At 43.1% G+C, this 26072-nt stretch overlaps 1 protein-coding gene across 1 annotated transcript; it reads right to left on the bottom strand.

Annotated features, from left to right (window-relative positions):
- Positions 1–8717: 8717 nt before the first annotated feature.
- LOC137157871 (histo-blood group ABO system transferase 1-like) lies at positions 8718–25400 on the bottom strand. Its single transcript, XM_067555305.1, has 7 exons — positions 25351–25400; positions 20689–20727; positions 19419–19457; positions 17593–17631; positions 15177–15212; positions 12490–12624; positions 8718–9402 (listed from the first exon to the last, which is right to left on the bottom strand). Exons 1-7 carry the CDS (start codon positions 25398–25400, stop codon positions 8718–8720), a joined length of 1023 nt encoding a protein of 340 aa, XP_067411406.1.
- Positions 25401–26072: the final 672 nt, after the last annotated feature.

Raw genomic sequence — 26072 nt, 5'->3', positions numbered from 1 at the left:
TGAGCCAGTTAAAAAAAAGAGGATGAGGAATCAGGGCCATTTTGGGAAGCTACAAAAAGGGGCAGCAGCCTTAAATGAGAGGGGGAAACCATAGTACAGAAACATGAACTCCTGTGGGCAGAAACTGACCAGGGACTTCCTTGGGTCACACTGAAATGAATGAGGAAAGGTTTAGTGTGTTGGTTACATGGGTCTATGCCGAGGGGTCATCCAAAGAGATAAATCAATTGTACAGGTGAATTACCCAGAACACCCAGGGTTAATAGATATATATTGGATGGGATAGATTCCTTTTCAAAATGGGTAGAAGCTTTCCCTGGGGTAAAAGTGAATGCTTGACTATTGGTAGAACGTGTCTTCTGTAGATGGGGAATACCGAAATGCTTGGATTCTGAGCTCTTTTGCCAATGCAGTAATAACAGAATTATGGGAGGTCTTTAGAATAGATCCGAAATGTTGTATACCCAATAGTAGCATACGACTTGTCAGCATTCATTGCCAGGCATTTTTGATAGGTTTCCACGCCCCGTAGTGCCTTATATCCTGACTTTCTGTTGTTGACACTGGACAGCGTGGATACCAGTGAGACCCGGGACGCCCGATTTGCAGACGAATAAGGTTTAATGTGCAAAGTTTTTTTATAAATATACTAGTTAGATACAAAGCCTAAAATTAACTCCAATATCTCATACTCACGAAGCCCGGAGAGCTGAGCAGTCACTCAGAAGGCTGTACACAAGAACGGCTTTCTTCAGGGGCCCCACAAGGGAGTCAGTGGATCCTCTGGTCCAACGGGCAGCACCTCCCGTGGAGTCAGGTGTTGATGGAGCGCCCCCCTTGTCTAAATGGTGACTACTTATACCCTTCCATAAACAACCTTCACCTAATTATCTCTCTCTCATTACCATATATGCTAATTACCTACATTGGGTTTCCACCCTTAACTACATTCCATTCTCAGCATGATAATTGGGGTTGTCCAAACAACATCTGGTGATAGGAGGGGCGCAGTAAAAGTGTGCCCCTTGGCAATCAAACCGTGTACCCCAGACGTTCAAGGGTAACTTGTGGTTTCCATCACTGTTATCTATGTGCAGCTGCAGGCAATATAGTATCTGTGTTTTGTCTTGTTATGTGCCGTGCCATGCTACAGGGGTCAGAATAGCCATGCTCTGCAGAAACTGAAACATCTCTGAGGTTATTCAGTCTCTGCCAACTAGAAGATGTCATGCTACAGGGGTCAGAATAGCCAAGCAAGCAACTGAAGCTATGCTAGGCCCGTAGGACAGTGGTCAAGCAACTCAAATTGTACTGGGCCTCCAACATCTGTTTCTGGGCTTGTACACGTTTGGTGCCGTCGGCCATTTTGAAAAGAAATGAGGTGTGTGTTGGCTCCTGTGAGGGGTGCCTGTGTTTGGAGAGAAGAAAAAGAAATTAAAGAAAAGAGGAAAAATTCAAAAAGAGACATTAAAACAAGGTATCCTGTAATTGAAGAATTCTCTGCTGGGTTGGGAGCAAGATTTTAAAGCTGAGGCTGAGAGAGAAAGAAAAGAGGAAAAATTTAAAAAAGAGTAATTCTGTAATTAAAGAATTCTTTGTGAGCATAAGGTGAAGAGAGAAGCCAGCGTGCATCACGTGTCAGAGGATTTAAAAAGTGCTTTAAGAAGTTTTTAGAAAAAAAAGGTTGGCTTGAAAGAAAGAAAAAGAGCTTGTGTCACTTACAGAATGCCAGGCTGAGAAGAACAAGTTTTTAAAGCGGCAACTAAGGCCTGGTTCACACTGGGGACTTAGTTCGATTTAAAGTCCCTTAATTCAAATTCATTACTCCTGCATTTACACTGACGCCACTGTTAATTCGAATTAAGGTGCCTGTAAAATTGAATTAATAAGACCACCTCTGCAAGTGGCATAGCGCCTAATTCGAATTTGTTAATTCGAATTAGTGTCAGTGTGAAGAGAGAGAGAAATAGGAGCAGCTTACCCCAGCGGTTGCCTGTAAGGAAATGAACACGATTCTTTTAGGAGGTCCTCTCTGTAGGACCAATCGAGAGCTGTTCTACAGCTTTGTCATGGAATGCATAAAAACGTTTCAGCAGGGATACGGAAAGTTATATCTAGTTTCCTTATTCTGGATGACACTCAGAAAGCAGCTTATCCAAAAACGTTTTTCAAATGTAAAAGGAAAACCTTATATTTTCCACCAAGAAGCCCCTTTTTAACGGTTTTGAAGATGTAAGATAAACCCTGGCGAAGAAGGCTGTTTTCCCCATTTTTTAAGTTTTAACCGTCAATAAAGATTTGCCTAAAGAAATTATACAAAACTGTGAATGTAAAAGAGTTAACTCTTTTTACCGGATATAAGGGAACAGGCTTGTAGATTTGTTATTCCATTTTGTCTCAGGAGTTAAAGACACACATGAAAGTTATATCAAGCTTTCTTATTCTGGATGACATCAAAAAGCGGCTTAGACAAAAAATTTTCTCAATTTAAAAGGAAAACCTTATATTTTACAACAGGAGCCAGCCACCCCCTTCCAACGGCTTTGAAGATGAATATGCTGAATAAACAACCCCCCTTTTAAATTATTTTGCTAACATGAAAAAGAAAGATGGAGTTTTGGAATGAAAACATTTTTTGTAGTGAAAAAGTTTTTCTTTCCTAACTTTTTAAACTTTAAACCAAGGAAAGTTTTAGATTTGTTAAAGACACTTGTGAAAGCTATATCAAGCTTCCATTGACTTAAAGTTTTCCTGGAAATTGACTTTTCATTTATGATTTGTAACAGGATCTCCCCAATTTTTACAATAAATGTTTTAAAGGCATAATCAATAGACAGACACTATTATTAACAAACGATATTAGCAGGTTTTATACAGTCTGACACTAAAAAAGCAGCTCATACAAAAACTTGTTTAAATTTAAAAGGAAAAACTAGTGTTTTATTACCCAGAGGGCCCCTTTTTAAGTGCTCAATGATGTAAGATAACTCTCCCACCCCTCACTGGTTATCTGAACAAACAGACCCCTAATCCACTCCCCAACTTTTTTTCCCCACCATTTAACAGCCTTCAGTCTTTCGATTAGAATTGCTTTGAATTCTAAATGTGGGGGTCAGCAAGGACCTGCTTTTGAAAGCAATTTAGACGCGAAGTGGGATGTTCAAAAACATCTAAGGCCACCTTGGAGTGCACGTGCCTACCAGGTCAGGCCCTGAGCAAAACATAGCTGGAGGCAGAGTCCCCCTTTCACCTCAAAGTTCAGAGCACTCACCTGGGATGTGGGAGACCGGGAGGCAAATCCCCAATCTGCTTGAGAGAGGGACTATTTGCTACTCTGTGGTGGCGTTGTCTGACTCTCTCCTCCTGAAGCCGGAACGAACCACTTAAACAGGAACTGGGCCATAAAGAATAAAAGAGAATGATGCTATAGTCTGGTTGGTATGCGGGGTGACCAGCTGTCCTGATTTTATAGGGACAGTCCCGATATTCGGGGCTTTGGCTTACATAGGTGCCAATTACACCCCGTCTCCTGTCCTGATTTTTCACACTTGCCATCTGGTCACCCTATTGTTAGTGCAGTTCTCTGCGCTCTAGCAGAGCCTCTGGGCCAATGAATAGTTCATTATTTTACCCAAAGTGGAGCGACTGGGACAGGCCTTCCCCAGGATGTGCCATAAATCCCAGTGAGGGCATTCACCTACAATGAGGGGCTGGGAGGCACAACTCCTGAGAGGCTATGCCGAGGAATATCTGAATCCAAACCCGCCCTCTTTCTCTGTCATCTATGTTTGTTGTATCCTTCTGTCCTGTGTCTCACACTTAGAGTGTTGGGTCCTTGCGGAAAGGACTGCAGCTTTGTTCATGTGTTTGCACATCAATTCTTGGATCTATAACTGGGAATTTTATGCACTAGCTTCATATAAAATTATTATTAATAATAATAGTATCGCTACAATCTGGGGGCCGAAGGGCTAGGCAGCAGTTCTGCAGAAAAGGACCTGGGGGTTACAGTGGACAAGAAGCTGGACATGAGTCAGCAGTGTGCCCTGGTTGCCAAGAAGGCTAATAGCATATTGGGCTGCATTAGGAGGAATATTGCCAGCAGATCGCGAGAAGTGAGTATTCCCCTCTATTCGGCATTGGTGAGGCCGCATTTGGACTATTGTGTCCAGTTTTGGTCCCCCCACTACCAAAAGGATGTGGACAAGTTGGAGAGAGTCCAGCAGAGGGCAACAAAAATGATTAGGGGGCTGGAGCACAAGACGTCTGAGGAGAGGCTGAGGGAACTGGGCTTGTTTAGTCTGCAGAAGATAAAAGTGAGGGGGGATTTGATAGCAGCCTTTAACTTCCTGAAAGGGGGCTCGAGGGTGGATGGAGCTAGGCTGTACTCAGTGGTGGCAGATGACAGAACAAGGAGCAATGGTCTCAAGTTGCAGTGGGGGAGGTCTAGGCTGGATATTAGGAAAATCTTTTTCCCTAAGATGGTGGTGAAGCAATCGCCATTCTGCACTGATGCTCCCACTGCACACCAATAGCTATTTGTGCTAACTACGCTGAGCTTTTCCCCAGGGGCACAATCCCTTAGTTTGAACTGTCTCAATTCCTGTGCAAATTAGCAATGTGTTGACAGCTCTTCTCTGGGTCTCCTTGGCCTCTCTGTTCCTCAGGCTGTAGATGAGGGGGTTGACCATGGGAGTGAGAATGGTGTAGAAGACAGAGAACACTTTGTTAAGGACCCTCAGTGTGTCAGTATCTGGCAGGACATAGACAATGATCAGGGCTCCATAGAAAAGTGTCACCAGGATGAGGTGAGAGGAGCCGGTAGAAAAGGCTTTCTGCCTCCCGGTGGTGGACGGGACTCTGAGGATGGTGGCAATGATGCACACATAGGACACCAGAGTTAATAGAAATGGGGGCAGGGTGACTATTGAAGCCAGAATGAAAGTCACGAGGTCCACCAGGCTGGTGTCACTGTAAGACAGTTTTTTTTACTGGGGTGATGTCACAGAAAAAATGGTCAACTTCGTTGGGGCCACAAAAAGATAACTGTGATATCAAGGACATCAATTTGCTACTAGCCAGAAGCCCGCTGATCCAAGAGCCAGCTGCTAGTTGAAGGCAGAACCTGCCGTTCATGAGGGCTGCGTAACGTGGTGGTTTGCATATGGCCAAATACTGGTAGTAAGACATCACAGACAAGAGGTAGCACTCAACACTTACCAGGAAACCAAAGAAATAATATTGCATGGTGCAGATTCTGAATCAGATGGTCCTGTGCTCTGTCAGGAGCTCTTTAATGATCTGAAAATCAAAAACGAAGCCCACAAAAAGTGGAAACATGGGCAAATTGCTAAAAAAAAGAGAACAAAAGAATAGCACAATCACGTCGGGACAAAACCAGAAAGGCTCAGGTACAAAGTGAGTTACACCTAGCAAAGGACATAAAAAGGAATAGGAAGAAGTTTTTTAAAATACACTAGGAGTGAAACAAAGGAAAGTGTATGTCTTCCACTCGGTGGGAAAGGTGGAGTGTTTAATGTCTAGTTTGCTTCAGTCTTCACTAAAAAGTTGACCAGATATTCAGTACAATTAATATTAACAGCAAAGGGGAAGGAACGCAAGCCAAAATGGGGAAAGAACAGTTAAAGCATAAGAAAATCAGGTGGGATTTTCAAAACTACCTTGCGGGTTAGACACCCCAAACCTTACGAAAGTCCTTTGAAAGCCCGACCATCTTTTGGTTCCGAGTTCTTTTATAAAACTCCATGTTAATTTTTTTCCTGTTTAATTTCTATCGTGTCAGACACTTTTTATATCTGCTTGAATGTGATACTCAGTTAATGTGTGGAACTCACTGGTATGGAAAAGGCTTAGAGAATTATTTTGAATAATAAAAATAATGGCCACAGACATAGTAGCTAGGACAGAAATGTCTAAGGGGAATAAATCCCGCTATTTCAGATCATAACCAGACATTGGCAGCCAGGAGTTATGAAGAAAATTCCATTATCAGTTTATTAATCCCGAGTTATGCATTACAGGGATTTTATACTTTCTTAGGACAGCAAAATTCATCAGATGAGGATGTAAAGGGGTGAACAGTCAAATGGAAACCTTGGAAAGCTTCTCCAACCTCAACTTCTCTGATGTCCTTCTGGCTTTAGGGATTGTGAAGAGAAGGCACGGATGACATTGAGTTTGCCAATACATGGGGTTACCAAATGAAATCTTAATATTCCCAGGCTAGACAAGCACTTAGTTACACTGACCAGTTGGACACAAGTCTTTTAGATATGCCTTAGATAGGCCCATCTGATTAGCCAACATGTGAGACACACGGTGGTAGGAAAGTGTGTCATTTCCGGGGTCTGTAATAGGTGCAATCCTAGCTCTCCCAAGCACTTCAACAGGGCTGAGATTTTACCCGGTGTTTTCGAAAGGTATTCATGCTTATTTCTGCTGTTTATAGAATATATATATTTTTACATCCACCATAAAACTCGTGGAAGCATGGACGATGATGCTTACCTGAAACGCTGGTATATTTCAAACTTGAAATACTGGTGTCCCATTTCTCTGGGATTCAAGTTCCTTTCTCTCCACCATCAGTCACATTTAATGACACTAAAGAGAAATGAAGGTGCGACAGCCACAATCTGTCCTGGAACATGGTCCTTCTCTGCTATTCCTGAAATGCAGAATCCTCCTGATGCGTCTATCATTCATTAACGAAGACAGGGTCTCCCCTGACATTGCTGAACAATATTTGCAATGACTGAGCTGACGGAGTTTCAGGTTTTCCCTACAGACAAAACAAATAATGATCCCGAAGCAATCAGCCTTCCCCTCCCAAAGGACATCTCTCCTCCGATACCTGATCCACGGAGTAATTGCTCAGCGTGATGCACGTAAAGTCTGTTTCGTCCTAGCCTGACCTGTGGGGGGATTCTCTGGGGCAACGTGCATGAAGTCCAAGATGCAGGCAAGGCAGAAAAAAAGGAAAGAGTAGCCATCACGTAAAGAGTCAAAGGGACAACAGAGACACGGGGCTGGTTTACTCAGAAAAGTGGCCTATGCGATGTAAATAAATCGACCCAAGCCCAGCTCTAGACACCGCTAGGTTGACGGCAGAATTCTTCCATCTGCTTAGCTACTGCCTCTCGAAGAGGTGGATTTACAACAGAGCCAGAAGAACTCCTTCCTTCGCTGTACTGAGTGTCCATGTGCTGCTAGCTGGACCCTAAAATGGCCCCAGCCGAGACCTAGTGAGAATTCAGGAGTCGCTACCATCTCTCTGCCTCTTTCTCAAATGAACACACACAGGAAACCGACAAAAGCCAAAAACATCGTTTCCTGCAAGGATCCATGAGAACCGAACCCAGGTTTGTGGACACAGCCAAAGGCTGCATGTCACCAGCAGGGGGCTGTGCATAGCTACAGACAAGGGGTAATGCAGAGATTAGACATGGCAGGAAGTACCGCCCAAAGGGTCCAGCGTGACAGCCCCCCGACCCCCTCTGATTGGCCCGTGCTCACTATTTAACCCTGAAGAGCGGTCCAGGAAGATGTCTGGGTCATCACACAGACTTGGGGCCCGCTGCTACTCAAGACCTCACCATCATTTCTGATCTCCAGTCTCCGACTCTGACCCCCACTCTCCTTCATCGATCCCGGCAATAGAGACCGCTCACAGATCACCCCCTCATGGCCATCCTTGACCTGCGCACACCAGCCCAGCCATCACCGGTAGGCCAGACTGCCTCCACCCCAATCCCATACAATATAACGCATGGGCAAACACTTTTCACCAAGCGATCACTTTGTGTCTGACCTCTCCGTCCTCCTCCGCGAAACAAACCTGAGAAACCTTGAGAAAAACAATATGGAATGAAGCAGATGTGGAAAATATAAAAAGTCGTATCAGCTATTTTGAACATCAGGAAAAAGAATTAGTAATATACCCTGGAGCCGAGAGGATTGAAGGTTTGGCTCAAGAAGAAAGATTTACCATTTTTAACTTTCATGACATTACTCATTTGTTCAAACCAACACAGGATAAAAAATGAATGACTTAGTTGAAAGAAATAATTGGGAAGCAAAAGAACAACAGATTGGCAGGGAAATTATGTGTACTGCTTGTGACACTTATATATTGGATGTATTAAGCAATACTTTAAGGGATATTGAAAATGGAAGGATACCAGATCTTGTTCAAGATGGGCATTTGGTTAAACAGTATTGCCAACAGCGCATAAAGTGAACTTCTGCAAATTGGAAACGTGCATTAAATTGTAGGCAAATTCCATTTAGTACTATTAGAAATTTGGGATCGGTGACACCTCATCCTAACCAAGGCCCATTTTATTTACAGAAATCTTGTTCAATGACAGAGTCTCTGTACATTTCCAGTGAAGGAAAGACAGAGATCCAGCTCTCGATCAGACAATAAAAGGTGGTAATGGATCTATTGCTTTCTGTGTTCTGTATAGTGCTGTAGTAATCTCTGATTGATAATCTTTGATTAAATAATTCCAACTGATCTTGTTATTCGACAATCTTGAGTCACTAACTCAGACATGAAACACACACGGCCTTTGCATTTAATACAACAGACTCCAAAGACACTTAAATTTTATTTAATGAGATTAATTTCAAGGGTACTGCATGAGATTGTCATATCTGTCACAGCATCCGTCCTTCTTTCTCTTTCTTTTCCTTCAGGACCTGATTTCTTTCCGATCCTTGCGCACCGAGGACAATCTCTTAACCTTGACAATGGGAGGTCTGATCAGCTTCTCATCCCAGTTGTACTCCGGGGACAGTAGGCGTGTGGGCTTGTGGTAGAGGAGGTATTTATTCAGGTGGCTTTCCTCGTGCCACTTGGCTTCAATGCCATTGGCTCTGTCCTCCGTGACCCCTTTGAAGCAAGCTGTGGTCAACTTGTAGACCTCAGAGACGCTTCCGCCATAGAAGCTGGCCGTGTAGTAGAAATCCCCTTCCCCCCTGGGGATGGCGGCTCGTGACTCCGGCCGACTCTCGTAGGAGTTGCTCTCTCGGGGCTTGGTGTATTGCCAGGAATTGATGGTCCCCACCAGCGTGTCGATGATCTCCACCCCAATGTGCTCGAACAGCTGGACGTCGATGTCTATGGAGTAAAGATAGTCTACTTCGTAGCGCCAGTGGCTGCGGATGTAGCTGCTGATGATGTCCATGCGGTTCATGGAGATGTCCTGCCACCGTGAGTAGTTTTGGACAGGGATGATGAAGAGACGCTTCTCAGGGACCAGATTCATGGACGGGACCTTCTCCGGGTGGTCAGTGAAGAGATAGAAGTTGACCCTGTGCCCGGACAGGAAGAATTTGTTGGCGGAGCCAATAAAGCCTTCTATGAACCGGACGTATCTGAAAGGCAAATGAATGCAACAATGAATGAAGTGAGTTATCGGTGTGGTTTTAGCTGTGAATGTCTTTGTAAACAGGTTATAAAGACTGTCTTGTGTTCACCCCAACCATGGTGTCCTGGGGATCTAATTTCCACAATCTGGGGCTCGTTCTCGCTGATGCTACCATGACAATATCCCTAGAAGAACCTCCATCCTGCCTTTCTTTCTACTGAAACACAGATGACCTCAGTTTCAAAGCTCAGGCCTCTGGACGAAAATGGTCAAAACATTTCAGCTCCTGGACACTCAGGGTTGGTTCACAACAGGGCTTCAGCATCAGGTGAGCCTCTGGAACAGGAGGACTGGATTTTGTGTCTCCTTATTCTGCGTGATCACTCTAACCAAGTGGCTCCCCAACACCACTGTGTTTTGTCTTTTGTGACTCACCTCCTCTGCTGCTTCCCCCTCCTTGCCCTGCAAAGGGGGCATCGATCCCTGAAGCACCCCACCGCCCAACACCAGAGCCCTAATTCTGGCCCCAAGGGGAAGCCCAAAGGTGTGGGGGACAGTTTGCAGACTCAACCTGGCTGGGCCCGGCTCCCTGCTCCACCTGTTGCAACATAGCACACGAGGTCATAGAGCCACTCAGGTTTGGCCTGGACACCCATCCGTCACGTGTGGGATGGGCTCATTCTCCAACCTTTCCCCCCATCGGTACCGCCATCCACATCCGCCTGGGAGAAGTTACATTTGCCTGGAGCCCAGGGATAGATTAATCGGACCCTGGTGACAACTCATCATGGCCCACAGTTTGAGAAACCTGCTTTAACCACCAGCCTATAGAATCATTCTAAGAACATAAGAATGGCCATACAGGGTCAGACCAATGGTCCATCTAGCCCAGTCTCCTGTCTACGACAGTGGCCAGTGTCAGGTTCTCCAGAGGAACTGAACAGAATACGCAGTCATCAAGTGCTCCATCTCCTGTCGTCCAGTCCCAGATTCTAGCAATCAGAGGTTAGGGACACTCAGAGCATGGGGTTGCATCCTTGACCATCCTAGCTTATAGCCATCGATGGGCCTGTCTTCCATGAACTTATCTAGCTCTTTTTTGAACCTTGTTATACTTCTGGCCTTCACAACGTCCCCTGGCCAAGAATTCCACGTTCTCATGCTTGCTCTATCTGGCTGAACGACTCTAATTATTCAATCCACAATGGAACAGCATCAACACGTCTGACTGAGGGAGCTCCACATCCAAATGTCCTGTTACCCCAGCGGTCCAGGCATGCACAAGAGAGGTGGCAGATCTCTGTTCAAATACTTTCTTCTCCTCCACAGGCAGAGGGGGGACTTGAACTGGAGGCCTCCCGCTAGCCCTGATGCAGCTGTACTCCTGATCCTTGAGTGGGGCACCTCGACTGCCACAATACTAATACTTTGATATGGCCTCTGTTTAATTCCCTGAGGGCAAGATCTTCAAAGTGATTTAGGCACCTAACGCCCATTGAAATCAATCGGAGTTAGGTGTCTAAATACCTTTAAAAATCTGGCCCTTAAGGCCTTGTTGAAATCCCCAGCCTTATACAATATTCACCGTTTTAAATTTATGTTTCTCGTTGCTTTCATAGTAGGAAACAGAGCTGAACTATTGAAATCTGTATATGGGGTCCCCCCTTTAACACTCTTATGTTAGGACTTTAGTTGTTCCAGATATTTTGTTTTGTGGCCCCAAAGCCTGTTGAGATAGGTTTCACACTGGTGCTGTATGATAGGAAGTGGGTTGGACCCAGTTCTCGAATCTCAGCGTTTCCGTGCCTTAAGGGCTTTCTGCACGCCCGAGCCTCAGTGTGCGGTGGAGTGGAGCCAGCAGTGTTATAGGAAGGCTTTCAAGGACTTTAGCAAAGCTTTTGATACGGTCTCTCACAGTATTCTTATCAGCAAGTTAAGGAAGTATGGGTTGGATGAATGGAAAATAAAATGGATAGAGAACTGGCTAGAGCATAGGGCTCAATGAGTAGTGATCAATGGCTCCATGTCTACCTGGCAGCCGGTCACATGCGGAGTGCCCCAGGGGTCGGTCCTGGGGCTGGTTTTGTTCAACATCTTCATCAATGATCTGGAGGATGGGGTAGATTGCACCCTCAGCAAGTTTGCAGATGACACAAAGCTGGGAGTGTCCCTGGAAGATAGGGATAGGATACAGAAGGACCTAAACAAACTGGAGGATTGGGCCAAAAGAAATCTGATGAGGTTCAACAAGGACAAGTGCAGAGTCCTGCACTTAGGATGGAAGAATCCCATGCACAGCTACAGACTGGGGACCGACGAGTTAGGCAGCAGTTCTGCAGAAAAGGACCTGGGGGTAACAGTGGATAAGAAGCTGGATATGAGTCAGCAGTGTGCCCTGGTTGCCAAGAAGGCTAATAGCATATTGGGCTGCATTAGGAGGAGCATTCCCAGCAGATCACGGGAAGTGATCATTCCCCTCTATTTGGCATTGGTGAGGTCGCATTTGGAGTATTGTGTCCAGTTTTGGGCCTCCCACTACAACAAGGATGTGGAGAAGTTAGAGAGAGTACAGCGGAAGGCAACAAAAATGATTAGGGGGCTGGAGCACAAGACTTATCAGGAGATGCTGAAGGAACTAGGCTTGTTCAGTCTACAGAAGAGAAGAATGAGGGGGGATTTGATAGCAGCCTTGAACTATCTGAAAGGGGGTTCCAGGGAGGATGGAGCTAAGCTGTTCTCAGTGGTGGCAGATGACAAAACAAGGAGCAACGGTCTCAAGTTGCAGGGCGGGAGGTCTAGGTTGGATATTAGGAAAAAGTTTTTCACTAGGAGGGTGGTGAAGCACTGGAATGGGTTACCTAGGGAGGTGGTAAATCTCCATCTTTAGAGGTTTTTAAGCTGCGGCTTGACAAATCCCTCGCTGGGATTATTTAGCTGAGGTTAGTCCTGCTCTGAGCAGGGAGTTGGACTAGACACCTCCTGAGGTCCCTTCCAACTCTATAATTCTATGTTTCTATGATGGCCGCCTCACTCCATCGCACTGCACAGCTAAGGGGAGTATCACAGGGCTTGGCGTGCGGAAGAGAAGTCGTACTTTTTAACAGCAAACGTGGCCACCCCGACGACGAGATTTTTCTGTCTGTACTGGGCGTTCAGGATGTCTCTGTTGAAGGTGCCTTCCCACACGATGGGAGCCAACCAGGGAGACATCAGCAACACGTCAGTTCTCCTGCACGGAAAGAGAGAGAAAACACAGGAATGGTCCGATTGGCTCCATTGTAGCCCCTCTTTGTCACTGGCCACTATTAGACACTTCAGGAGAAGATGCAAATGACCCCCTTGTGGACAATTATGGAGCTACTCATAGGGTAGGGTATCTACCTACCCACCATCCCTTCTACACATTCTCCTCTATATCTGAGCACACGAACAAACAAAAGAAACCTTCATGACATCTCACACAAACAGATTCACAGTGTCCTTCCAGGATATCTTGTCACTCAGAAGCAATGTCTGATGTTCACAATGGCTGGGATTTAAAAAGGAGCAGAGGGGAAGGAGACATCTGCATAATACTAAAACCCGGCGCTTTGACTGCATAGCACCCTTGGAAAAGCCAAATGAGAGAACAATCTTTTTATGCCTGGTGAAAAGTGGAAGTGTTAAATGATTTACAAAAGAAGCCAATTCACATTCTAACATATAAAATGACCCCCCAAAAAGTAGTATTTCCCCCTTTAAAAAAACTTCTTTTAAGTGAAAATAGACTTTTTGACTTAAAAATAGTGTTCTGTACTGAAGAAAAAAAAAGAAACAAAAAATCACTTTAAACAAACTGGCTGTTTTCACAAAATCAAACTGAAATAATTTTGAGCCTTCTCTGTCTATCTAATTTAATATGTTGGCAGGGCTAACCCGCTAGGTTCTTATACTGGTACTCATCTATGGAATTGCTGAGCAATAATCGGATCTACAAATAACTTTCATATGTTTTCCTTTTTTAAATTATTTTAAATATTTATTAGGGCTATCAATTAATCACCGTTAACTCAAGTGATTAATTTGTTTTGCGTTAACTCAATTAAAAAAATCAATCACGATTCATTGCAGTTTTAGTCACACTGTTAAACAATAATAGAATAACCATTTAAATGAATTATAAATATTTTTGGATTGTAAGGCTTGAGGTTGTTTTCGGCTAACAAGTTGTACATTAAAACTCATGTAAATGGCTAACGAGCATACCTGATCCTCAAGGACAATGGCTAATGTAAACATCCGATGATTCAGGTAGCCAGATGTCCTCTTAGTGATTCTAATTCCAATAAGAACAGCACATTTGCTTTTAGAAATTCTGTCTGTCTGCCACCTATCTGTAAGGACGCCCCTCCCCCTTCTTCCTCCACCCTACCCGCCACCGAGTGTAACCATAGCATCCTTGATGTAAGTAAAATGATTAAAAGTGTCTCTGCATGTATGTAACGACCATTATCACTGTTGTTCTCTCCGGATGGGACAATGTTTGTATTTGTAAGTGAATAGATAAAGAATTTAAAACATACTGTGTAATCGATAAGAAAGGGTATATAATCAACCACTGTAACACCATGAAGTTGAAGCTGATTTATCAGACTTCCCGGTATCGTGAATAAACCTCTTCAGTATTGTCTGTGCTGCCTGATTCTTGGCGAAAGAATCCTTCATGCTTTACAGGATGTTTTTCTACATTTTCAGATATCTTGATTTCAAGTACAACAAAGAGCACAGTTCTCACCTCATATGATTATTTTTTATTGCAAATATTTGCACTGTAAAAAAAGATAAGCAAAATAAATAGTATTTTTCAATTCACCTCATACAAGTACCGTAGTGCAATCTCTATATCTTGAAAGTGTAACTTACAAATGTAGATTTTTTTTGTTATATAACTGCACTCAAAAACAAAACAATATAAATCTTTAGAGCCTACAAGTCCACTCAGTCCTACTTCCTACAGTGACAGTGTTCTTAAATCGAACAACATGTGCTGGGTCGTCATCTGAGATTGCCATAACACAAAATCTCTGGTAGAATGCAAATAGAACCACAGGGCAAGAGGCATGCAATTCTCCCCCAAGGATTTCAGTCCCAAATTTAATTAACACATTATTTTTTTAACAGGCATCATCAGCATGGGAGCATGTCCTCTGGAACGGTGGTCTAAGCATGAAGGGGCATCTGGCAAATAAATACCTTGTAATGCCAGCTATAACAGTGCCATATACCTCCTGTTCTCACTTTCAGATGACATTGTAAATAAGAAGCAGGTAGCATTATCTCCCTTAAATGTAAATACACTTGTTTGTCTTAGCGATTGGCTGAACAAGAAGTAGGACTGAGTGGACTTGTGGGTTCTAAAGTTTTACATTGTTTTATTTTTGAGTGCAGTTATGTAACAAAAAAAAAATTTACATTTATAAATTGCACTTTCACAATAAAGAGATTGCACTACTGTATTTGGATGAGGTGAGTTGAAATACAATTTCTTTTGTTTCTTTTTTATGGTGCAAATATTCATAATAAAAATATATATATAAAGTGAGCACTGTACACTTACTGTGTTGTAATTGAAATCAATATTCTTGAAAATGAAGAAAACATCCAAAATATTTAAATAAATGGTATTCTGTTATTGTTTAATAGTGCGATTAATCACACGATTAATCACAATTAAATTTTTAATCGCTTGACAGCCCTACTTTTTATGCAATTTAACACAAAATGTCAATAGGGCAGACTTACTGAGGCTTGTCCACAAATGGCTGAGGATATGACAGTCTGTTGAAAGAAGATATGCATTACTGGGATGTAACAAGATATATTTAGTATCTTTAACCTTCCATAATGGTCAATAAGAATGAATTAGAAATGGGCATCTATACTATATTACGGGCACTAGAAAAGTGAGTATAGGAGAGTTCCATTCTACATAGACCGATTCTGGGAGTAATTTCCTTTTAAGGTAATAGCTAAAGAGACATTATAATGTAGGCCCCAGCACTGTGATGTAGGCCTGAACCAGAGCAGGCCCGGACCATGGATACCTATTTGAAGCTTAAGGATTAATCCTCACACTAAAAAAACAAAACTAGGCATTATAGATAGGGATGTTCCGGACACATTGATTGTTTGTTCACGCCACCCAGGCTCCACTATGATAACTGATGGCTTGAACATACGAGTGGGAACATCCTGCCTAAACATTTTGTGATTTAACATTTATGACACATTGGGGCCCTGCTTGTAAACATCTACGAATGAATGTTTAGGAACATCCTAAAATCTAATTGTGATAATTTACAAGTGAAGGAAAGTGCCCAATGCGTATCAGGAATGTGGTTGATGTGTAAATCATGCGGCAATGAGAGGGCAAATAAGATTTCTTTTATATTCTTTTTATAAAATTAATATTAATAAAATTAGTATAGGTATAAGAATTTTATTATGTTAGTAAGTAAGTATAAAATAATGTACCAATGTAATTAAATAAACATGTAATGATTTTTAGTAAATATAAATAAGAAGTGAATGCAGTTTGAGTCTGCTGAGATAAAACGGTGAGGAAGTAATTGCTGAGATGATGGTTCTCAGCCTCCAAGGGCAGAAGGGAGAGAAGATGCTTTTGTTTAAAGAACTTTTACAACCCAAATGGCCGAAGATCTAAATAACCCCGGAAGACAGGGGAGTTAACACCCAAGAACAGAAACAAGACAAAGTGTGAAACAAAAATAAAAAAATTATGAAAAAAATGTCACACTTGCGATATCAAACAAAATTGATGATTACATCAAACAAGGAGACGATCTGACATGACAAAATCCAGAGACCCGAATGAGGATGGATAAGTATAAAAATGGGGTGAAGAAACCTGGACTTTGGGCTCATTCTGCAAACCCCAAGGAGCATCGTGTTGCAACCGACAGAGCCTGGCTCCACCCTCGTGTCTGAGTCTCCTGGCCCGTGATTCAGCTCAAGCAACACAGAGACTAATAATTATATCCCTCCCTCAGAATTGTGTGTGTGTGAGTGAGGGTGGGTTTTAGGCAATTTCTTTTCGGAATATTTTTTGTGTTCATAATAAATGCCTCATAATGCCTTATCCCCTGAATAAGATCCTGCTGTTTATTTTATAACAATTCCTCTCTATGGGCCAACCAGTGAACCAACCATAAACATGATCAATAAATATGGAAACAGTAGAAGATCTCAGAGAAGAATCACCTTCCACTTTATCAAGCCCTTAACCAGATTTCTTCCTTCCATATATTTATTGCCTGTATAAGGCTTGAGGCCTATGTATTTGACACGGTAAATGTCCCAAGGTCACCCTTTAGTTTTGGGGAATTGGGAATAGTGTGTTTAAGGGGGAAGTTTGTACATAACGACACCAGGCAACCCCAGGAATATGAGCTAACACCAACTTTTGCATAGGATAGGAACATCTGCAGATGCCGAGGCGCTCTTGCGGTCAGACAATGCTTTGACGTAGTGATAATAAATTGATATCATTAATATGCTAGCCTGTAGGAGAAGGGCACCTCAATGTTAGTAGGGTGAGGAAATAGAAAAAAAGAAGAGGGGAGAAACCCCTACCAAATACACATTAAGCATAATGGCACCAGCATAACATTTAATCAAAAGTTGTCTTCCAGCCTGTGGGCAGGAGGAGAGAGAGATGTAGGCCATGGGAGATGCCAGGGTGATGACCACTGGCGATGAGGAGGGAGGAGAGGGTGGGGAGGAAGATAATGGCTAACATTTCCGGCTGTTCTGCAAGGGATGGTGTGAGTATATGGGTGTTCACATGTACATTCTGTATTATCTCTATCTACCTTGCTGGGTTAGAGTGTTTGTGACTTTGCTTAATGTATTAATAAACTATTAAAAATACAGAAAGATACGTGAACTGTGAGCATGGCAGCCGTGCACATCGTGGTTCCCAACTGAACAATAATTTTAATACTGGGCCTGATCTTGGGACCAGAATCTGTCGAACCTCAGAGTGATAACTGGGAATGCCTAAGGAATCGATATAATGAATACACAATTCATACATCAGGCTATACCTCCATGGACCTTCTTTGCTTTGTTTGCCATGGCCACCATCTTAACTATTTATTTTGCTATCTGGTAATTAATGCAGAGCACCCATCCTTACTGTGGAAGCACCGAGAAGGTCTCGTCCAGGTCAGTTTGTCTAGGAATAAGAAAGAAAACAGAGATGTTTCATTACCCTCTTGGCATCAAAGAAACACACACAGCTCTTATTGACTTCACTTTCCATGGTGGGGTACTCAGCTCGCTTTAAAATCATGCTGTGATGTCCCCCCCCCCTGCAATCTGCACTGGTGTGTAGCTGTGTCACCCCAATTCCTCACTCCTGGGCCCCGACTTATCCCACTTTGCTGCGTGAACCACCCACTCCTGGGTCAGCCCATGCCCTGCCTCCCGCATGTAATCGGTCCCTGGCCTAGTGAAGGAGCGCTTCTAGCCAGCCACTCATGGGATAGACTCCTAGCAAACACCCCCAGTCCCAGATGCAACCCCGGGAACTGCCGTCCTGCAGGGCTCAGTGCTGTACAATGCGCCCTGCAAGCTCATTTACTTTCGTCTGTCAATTTATCAAAGAAATTGCTATGCACCAGCTCTGTCACTCTAAGTGAGGTCTCTGCACACACTCAATCCAGATGCACTGCTTTAGATAAAACAAACAAATAAATTTATTGACTGCAGCAAGATTTGAAGTGAATATCACCAATCAACTAAAGCGATGCTAGGCCTGCAGGACAGAGGTCAGGCAACTCAGATTGCACTGGGCCTTCAACAGCAGCTAAATGCTCGATCAAGCAGACAAAATATGTGCTAACTACCGATGCTCAACTAAGGGACTGTTCAAGGTGAAGAGGCCCGTTAACACTGGTGTAGTCATAGGCAAAAACAGGGGGTTAGTGGGATACAGATTGTTGTAATAAGCCATAAATCCAGTGTCTTTTTGTCCCATGACTTCAGGGGTTTTAATGAGCCACGTCATCTTGAATGGTCCCTTAGAAAATGCTAAACTATCTGCTTGATCTTATATTTAGCTGTGACTCTTGGAGTACCTTCCCCAGCCCTGAAGAAGAGCTTTGTGTAGCTCCAAAACTTGTCTCTCTCTCTCCATAAGAAGTTGGTCTGATAAAAGATGTTCTTCACCCACCTTGTCTCCCTAATATCCTGGGACCCACATGGCCACACCTACACTGCCTACTTAAAATGATAACACACATCAGTGATACAGGAATTGAACCACACAACTACTCAGCATCAGGAATGCAGCACATTCACTTACTGAGACACATCTTCTGTGTAGGTGATCTTAGTCACAAGATGAAAAGCATGGGAGGTGCCTCCTGAGATAGGGCAGGGAGGGAACAAATTAACAAAAAAAATCCACCGTGAAGTATTGGGTGTGTATCAAAAAAGAACTGCCTCGGTATTGTAGAGTCACATCCTGATGTGCTGAGAATTGACGTAGATAAGCAGACTTCAACAGAGCTGATTTTATCAACACCCACTGTGGATCTGGCCCCACAGGAGCTCTGGCTTCTTTAGACCAATGTTGATAAACGGTACAGTCAATTGCTTGACCACACTTTGGTTCATTATGAAATGTATTGAAGAGGCCAAATAACCAGCATCACTCAGGTTTATTGCTATAAGCCAATAATAATATAGTACAGGACAAAGATTCAGTATGATGCCAATCTCCAGGAAGCCATCTCATGCAACGTTAAAACAGGAATCCTGTAGCACTTCAAAGACTAACAAATTTAATTTCTGCAGGCATAAGCTTTCGTGGGCTGTAACCCACTTTGTCAGATGCAAAGTTGTTACAGTCACATTACGTGGGCTCGCAAAGTAACACCCCTGAAACCTTCTTTTTATACCCAATCTCAGCAGTTTACTTTCGCTATCTGTTAATGAATGCAGAGCACTCATCCTTACCGTGGAAGCACCGGGAACGTTTTATCCAGGTCAACTTGTCTAGAAGTGAGAAAGAAAACAGAGATGTCTCATTGCTCTCTTGGGCATCAAAGAAACAATGGACCAGATCTTCAGCTGGTGTGAATCAGAGCCACCCGATCGACATCCGGGTGATTTACACTGGCTGCGGATCTGGCCCCAGAAGACCAAACTTTTCAAAACTACATTCTGATAATATAAAGTATTTATTTTGTTGGGACCTTAATTTTAGGATGCCCAGCTGGAGTCATTTAGGCCAAAATTTTCAAAGCCACCTGTAAATGAGGACATTCCTACAGCCCAGCCAAAAGAGCGGCACGCGGCAAATCTCCCATTCTTTTCAACAGGAATTGTGTGGGTCCAACTCCCTTGGTTGGCTTTCAAAACTGCAGCTTGTAAACTGAGTGGGAGTAAAGCTCACGTTCCGTACTGCGACAGACAGACCGAGCTCCTATTTGTGCCCAGATCAGGTACCCAGATCCCTGAGGCAGCTTAGACCTGGTCTACACTTCAAAATTAGATCGATTGCTCAGGGTTGTGAAAAATTTCACATCCTCTGAGACATAGCTAAATTGATCTAACACCGGGTGTAGACACGGCTAAACTGATGGAAGAATTCTTCTGTCAACCTAGCTAGCACATCTTGGAAAGGTGGATTAACTCCGACAACACACAAACCCCTTCTGTCAATTTAAGAAACATCTACACTCTCGTGTTACAACGGCACAGCTATAGCTTGACATTGTAGTCGCTGTAGGAAAGACATACCCTCATCAGTGGCTAAGAAAGTTATCTTCCTAAAGAGATTAGCACAAACTAGTCAGATTAGTCTGTCCAGGAAGCCAGATTCCTAGGATAGAATGTGGGCTGGGCCCACAACATAACAGGGACAGGCAGTTTAATGTTGAAATGTGCTTCGTCAAACCAAAATGAAGCGTTTCCATTTCCGGAAGGCCAAAATATTTTGTTCCAACTGAAAAAGTCCAAATGTAATTTTCTCACTTTTCCAAATTGATTTTTTCTTAATTCATGTTCCGCAGAAAGTTTCAGATATTAACGGACACATATAAATGTTGGAATGTGGGAATTCCACATGGACAGGAACTCCAAATTTAATTCAGCTCTAGTTACTACTTAACATGCATGACCGTAGTAGAATTGGGCCCCAAATCAAGTCATGACACCACAATGGTGAAGATAAATACGGAGCAGAGCTATGGGTGAACTGGATTGAGGTAAAAGATGTCCTTACCCCACGGGCTGGCATGAGGTCCGGCTGATACGTGGTATGCTAGGAAAAAAGAAGAGCATCACAGGTTAATATAAATGGACTGATCCTTTCAGGATGAGTCAAGGAGGGTCCCATTTACAGCACTGAAAATCCAGACTGACTCTGTATAGCCCCTCACAGCAGCACACACCCCTCACTCACCACCTGCGCAACTCCCAGCACGACACAACCCACACACACCAACTCAAGGAGAATATCACGGGGTTTGATCATCACCGGGAGACTGCTTCATGTCTTTATGAATTGCACTCAGGAAACAGCACAGGCTGTCAGCTCATAGCTATGAATTATTAGGTTGCAAGAATAGGGCCAAATCTTCAACTGGAACAAATTGGCATACCTCAATTCATTTCAGTGGCTCTATGCTGATTTACACCCCTTCACGACTTGGCCCCATTGATTTCAATGGAAGTACGTTTACACCAGCTGGGGATCTGGTCCCTTGTGTTTAACGGGTATGATTTTCGGGGTCAACTCATTGACTTTCTGTTTCATGGACTCTAGACATTGTGTTAAATCTTTTGACACATAAAACAATGGAGAGATAAGGTGGGCAAGGTAATATTTTTTATTGGACCAAATTTTGGTTGGAGAGAAAGACAAGCTTTTGAGCTACACAGAGTAATACCTGTGTAAGCATAGGATAAAACAGGGGGTTAGTGGGATACAGATTGTTGCAATAAGCCATTCATCCAACATCTTTTTGTCCCATGACTACAAGTTCACCTTGAATGGTCCTTTAGAATATGCGCTAACTACTGATGCTGAACTACTGGTTTGATCTTGCATTTAGCTGTGACACTGGGAGTACCTTTCCCAGAGGTGAAGATGAGCTCTGTGTAGCTCAAAAACTTGTCTCTCTCTCCGCCAGAAGTTGGTCCAATAAAAGATATCTCCTCACCCACCTTCCTTCGCTAATATCCTAGGACCCACATGGCTACAACAACATGGCACACCTAAAATGCTAACACCCATCAATGGACAGTTGGGAGGTATTGGGGGTTGTCAACGAGGAGCTGCCTCAATATTGTAGAGCCACATCCTTAGATGCTGAGAACTGGCAGAGATCAGACTTCAACGGAGCTGCTTTTATCAACACCCACGGTGGATCTGGCCCCCTTGGAGCGCTAGGTCCTTTGCTCCAGAACTGATAAACTGTACAGTCGATTGCTGTACAATTTGGTACACCTTGGTTCTTTAAGGAATATACCGAAGAGGCCAAATAACCAATATCACTCAGGTTTACTGCTATAAGCCAATAACCATATATCATAGGACTGGAAGGGACCTTGAGGGGTTTTCTAGTCCAGTCCCGCACACACAAGACAGGACTAAGTATTATCTAAAGCAATGGTTCTCAACCAGGGGTATGTGTACTCCTGGGCCTCCGCACAGGTCTTCCAGGGGCTACATCAACTCATCCAGATATTTGTCCGGTTTTTCAACAGGCTACATAAAAAGTACTAGTGAAGTCAGTACAAACGACAATTTCATATAGCCAGTGATTTGTTTATACTGCTCTATATGCTGTACACTGACATGTAAGTACGCTATTTATATTCCAAGCAATGTATTTTATAATTACACGGTAAAAACTAGAAAGTCAGCAAGTTCTCAGTAACGGCACGCTGTGACACTGTTGTATTTTTATGTCTGATTTTGTAAGCAAGTCGTTTTTAAGGTAGGTGAAACTTGGGGGTCCGCAAGCCAAATCAAACTCCTGAAAGGGATCCAGTTGTCTGGAAAGGGTGGGAGCCACTGATCTAGACCATCCCTCACAGGTGTTTGTCTAACTTGCTCTTAAAAACCTCCAATCGGATGGATTGCTTGATGATGACCTGTTCTGTTCATTCCCTCTTTTCGTAACGGGTTAAAATCATTGCATTATGTGTGTGCCCCAAGTCTATGTTGAGAGAGGAACAAGTAACCAATTTATATGTGATAAATGAAAAAATCTACTGAAGGTTGTTAATTGTGCTTCAAGGTTTTGTAATCAATTATTTTTGTAGTTGTTTCTAATTATTTTTGTAGTAGATAAGGGAAAGTTGTTAGCGTTAAAAATAGATAAGGTGGTAGAAGTTGTAAGCCACATGGGGGAGAGAACTCAAAAGCAGCAAAAAACCCTGACCAAAAAGTAACCAATTACACTTAGAACAAGGGGAACTTGCGAACCCAGCAGTTCTGGGCCCATATTTGGAAATTTGCAGTTGCTGCAACTTTTATTTGTTAAGTTACACGTGGTCAAGAATAAACTTCTGGCCAGGAATCTCCCCAAGGAGGGACCGACAAAGTGACGTAGAAAATGCCCATAATTGGTTTGGAGGACGTATAGGCTGGAGTAGAGATAAAAGGGTTGTCAGACAAAGCACAAATTATAGAGCCTTGTCGTGAGGACCACCGAGCCTCTCCAAGGGGTACGCCTGAATCGTGCCTGAAAGAGGGTCTGATCAGCCGTCTGGCCTCTCTTCAGCTCTGTCGCCTTTACATTACCTTAGAATAGTCAGGTAACTGAGCTGATAACCCGTTGGGACTTGTCCTGCAGATGATAACCTGGGTGTGAATACGACAGAGGTTCCACCTGGATGAAAAATAGAATTCTAAATAGAAAGACCAGGTCATAAAATATTTGTTGTTTTGCTGCAGCTGAGTTCATCTCTATATGTGGTGAGTGTGAATGTGAATGTAAAACTAGCAATAATTCTACTTGCATTCCAGGAGTGATTGTGATTGTAACTGTTGGAATAACTGCTTTTTGTACGTGCTTTATAATTGTGAGTTGTTTTTTTAGTTTTATATGTGTTTTGAGAGTTTGTAATAGAATAAGGGAACAAGATTTGTGGTGAAATAAATTGCTTAAGTTACTACTTGCTGTATTAGTAAGTTTTGTGTTTAGGATCTAATCATTGTTGTTTGTAATTATATAAAAAATGGATCAGTAAAAGAAAGATGCAATTTAAGTAGTTGTAGCAAGTTGATAAATAAAGGCTATTAAATGGTTAAGAATCTGAGTAAGCCTGCCAAATTTTTCTGGGAAGTTTGCCAAGTTTTCTAAGTTAACATTTCCAAGCCTTCCACTCTGTCTTAAAAGGGAATATATACGAATCGCCTTAGTGCCTTGAAGCACCCTTCAAACCACTCCCGTGATTTAGGAGGCCGTTTGTCCCTGGTAATTTTGATAACCTTATCAAAACACGGCACTTCGGCATGTCACCTCTGAAGCACATGGCATTGGTCACTGTCAGGAGACAGGATACTGGGCTAGATGATCCATTGGTCTGACCCGGTATGGCCGTTCTTATGTTCCTAATTCTGGATTCTCCCTTAGCTGGACCCTACCTTCCAATCCTCTTCCTAACTTTAAGCTCTTATTCTGACTTCTATTGTCATCTCTGGAGTTACTCTGTGTATACTCAGATTTAACGGACAGCAATCTGCACATGCACCGATTTCTTGAGTAGAACTGATCATAAAATGGGGAAAAAAAACAAATTCTGTGGGGCGAGGGAAGGAAATTCTTTAATCATTTTAATTTTGCAGGGTTTTTTTAAAAAAATGATTTGCTGTTGTTTATGGGATGATTTTATTGGAAATATTTGGTTTTCCAAAGTTTTTTTAAATTTCAAAATTTTCAAGTTTTGTTTGGTTTTCGTTTTTCTTTCTCCACCCTTCAATTCATTTATCCTTTTCTCCCCGCTCTCCCTTTTTGTGTCTGGATATGTGGGGGAATAAGGACAAAATGATGGAAAAATGAAATACCCCCTCCAAAAAACCTCCAAAACAACCCCAAAAGCCCCAAATAAACACAGGCCCCCCAAACCACTCACCCAAAAAAGTCAAACCTTTTCCATTTTTCTAATTTGACTTGAAAAGGAAATATTTATTTTAATGAATAACTGGCAGGGTGGTTAATCACTGGAATAAATTGCCCGGGGAGGTTGTGGAATCTCTGTCATTGGAGATTTTTAAAAGCAGGTTAGACAAACACCTGACTGAGATGCTCAGGCCAAAGCATAATTTTTTCTGGCCCAGTACAAACATGTAACCTGGGCCCCCTCTCACACACATATACTACAATCCCTCATCCCAGACATACAATCTCATGAGCCTCAAAAAAAGTTTGAATTCTGAAATTACTGTTACATAGTCTACATTTCTGAAAAATGCCAACCTCCTCCCCCCTTTGCTATTTTTGTTGAACCTAACACCCAGCCTGAGAATCCTACAAGTTTGCTGACTATTTTGTATCTTTTTGGTCATTATAAAGCTATTGTACCCTGTCGATGTCTTGATTTTTTCTATTCTAATGGACCAATGTGACTGCAAACATTTTATAATTAGGCCCATTCACTTTAAAGCTTTATTTTTTCATTGCAAAATCATGAATTAGCCCCACCCAAAGTCAATTGCTCTTGCAAGTTCGCACTCAATTGACAAGATAGCTTGGCGGCTTAACCATTCTTGCCCCACTGTAAAACGCCTGCAGTTTGTGATGAGTGCTAGCCTGCTGAAACGTCTTTCAGCTTCTGCCACAGTCACTGGCAGTGTGCAAAAAATCCATAAATCCATGAAAAACTGGAGGATAGATTGGTATCCTTTAGCTTCTTTTAGTTCCTTTCCTCTTACCTCTTACGTTTCTGGCTTCCTGATTTGTATTTATAGCCACCACCAGACATGGCCGTATGGGGCATGGGTGTGCCTGTGAGTGAATTAGACACTTACTCACATATAGTTGGGCCTGCAAATCCTACCAGAAGAAGCAGGAGCACTGGCTCCCCCTGTCTTATGGTGCTTTGCTTTGCCCCGCCCACCAGCTGTCCCGCCCTCCTGCCTGTACACAAGGAACTCTGGGACTGGTAGTTCTTGATCTTGATATGATAGACCATGTCACAGAGAGGAGCACAAACCTCTCTGTCTCTCAGTCTCAAACTACAAGTCCTAGTTAACTGCACAAGCACACACTCTCTAGTCTAGAGAAGGGCCAGCTGACCCCGCAACTCACTGTTCACAACGTTGCTTGAGGCTGCGCTAACACTTCTTCTGACTGGCACCCGCAAATCTCACAAGATCCACACAATAGATACAGAGATACAGGGAAATACGTTTCTATAAATATCCTAAGGCAGGATCTACAATTTAGCCTCATTTTTTTTCCTCATGGTAATGGGGGTTGCACCCTGGGCCGGGCCCCCCAGAGCCTCCGGGCCCCAGTAAAATGCACCCTTCCCCCCTCCGCATGTGGGGGCCCTGGGGATGGTCTAGATATTACTTAGTCCGGCCACAAGTGCAGAGGACTGGATTAGACGACCTCTCAAGGTCCCTTCCAGTCCTAAGAGTCTATGAATATT

This window comes from Emydura macquarii, unplaced genomic scaffold, assembly GCF_026122565.2.
Source record: "Emydura macquarii macquarii isolate MOO-44397 ecotype Brisbane River unplaced genomic scaffold, CSIRO-AGI_Emac_v2 contig_1612, whole genome shotgun sequence".
In the NCBI taxonomy this organism is placed as follows: domain Eukaryota; kingdom Metazoa; phylum Chordata; order Testudines; family Chelidae; genus Emydura; species Emydura macquarii.
The sequence above is the reverse complement of the archived record's forward strand: the minus strand, read 5'-3'. Positions and strand labels throughout refer to the sequence as shown.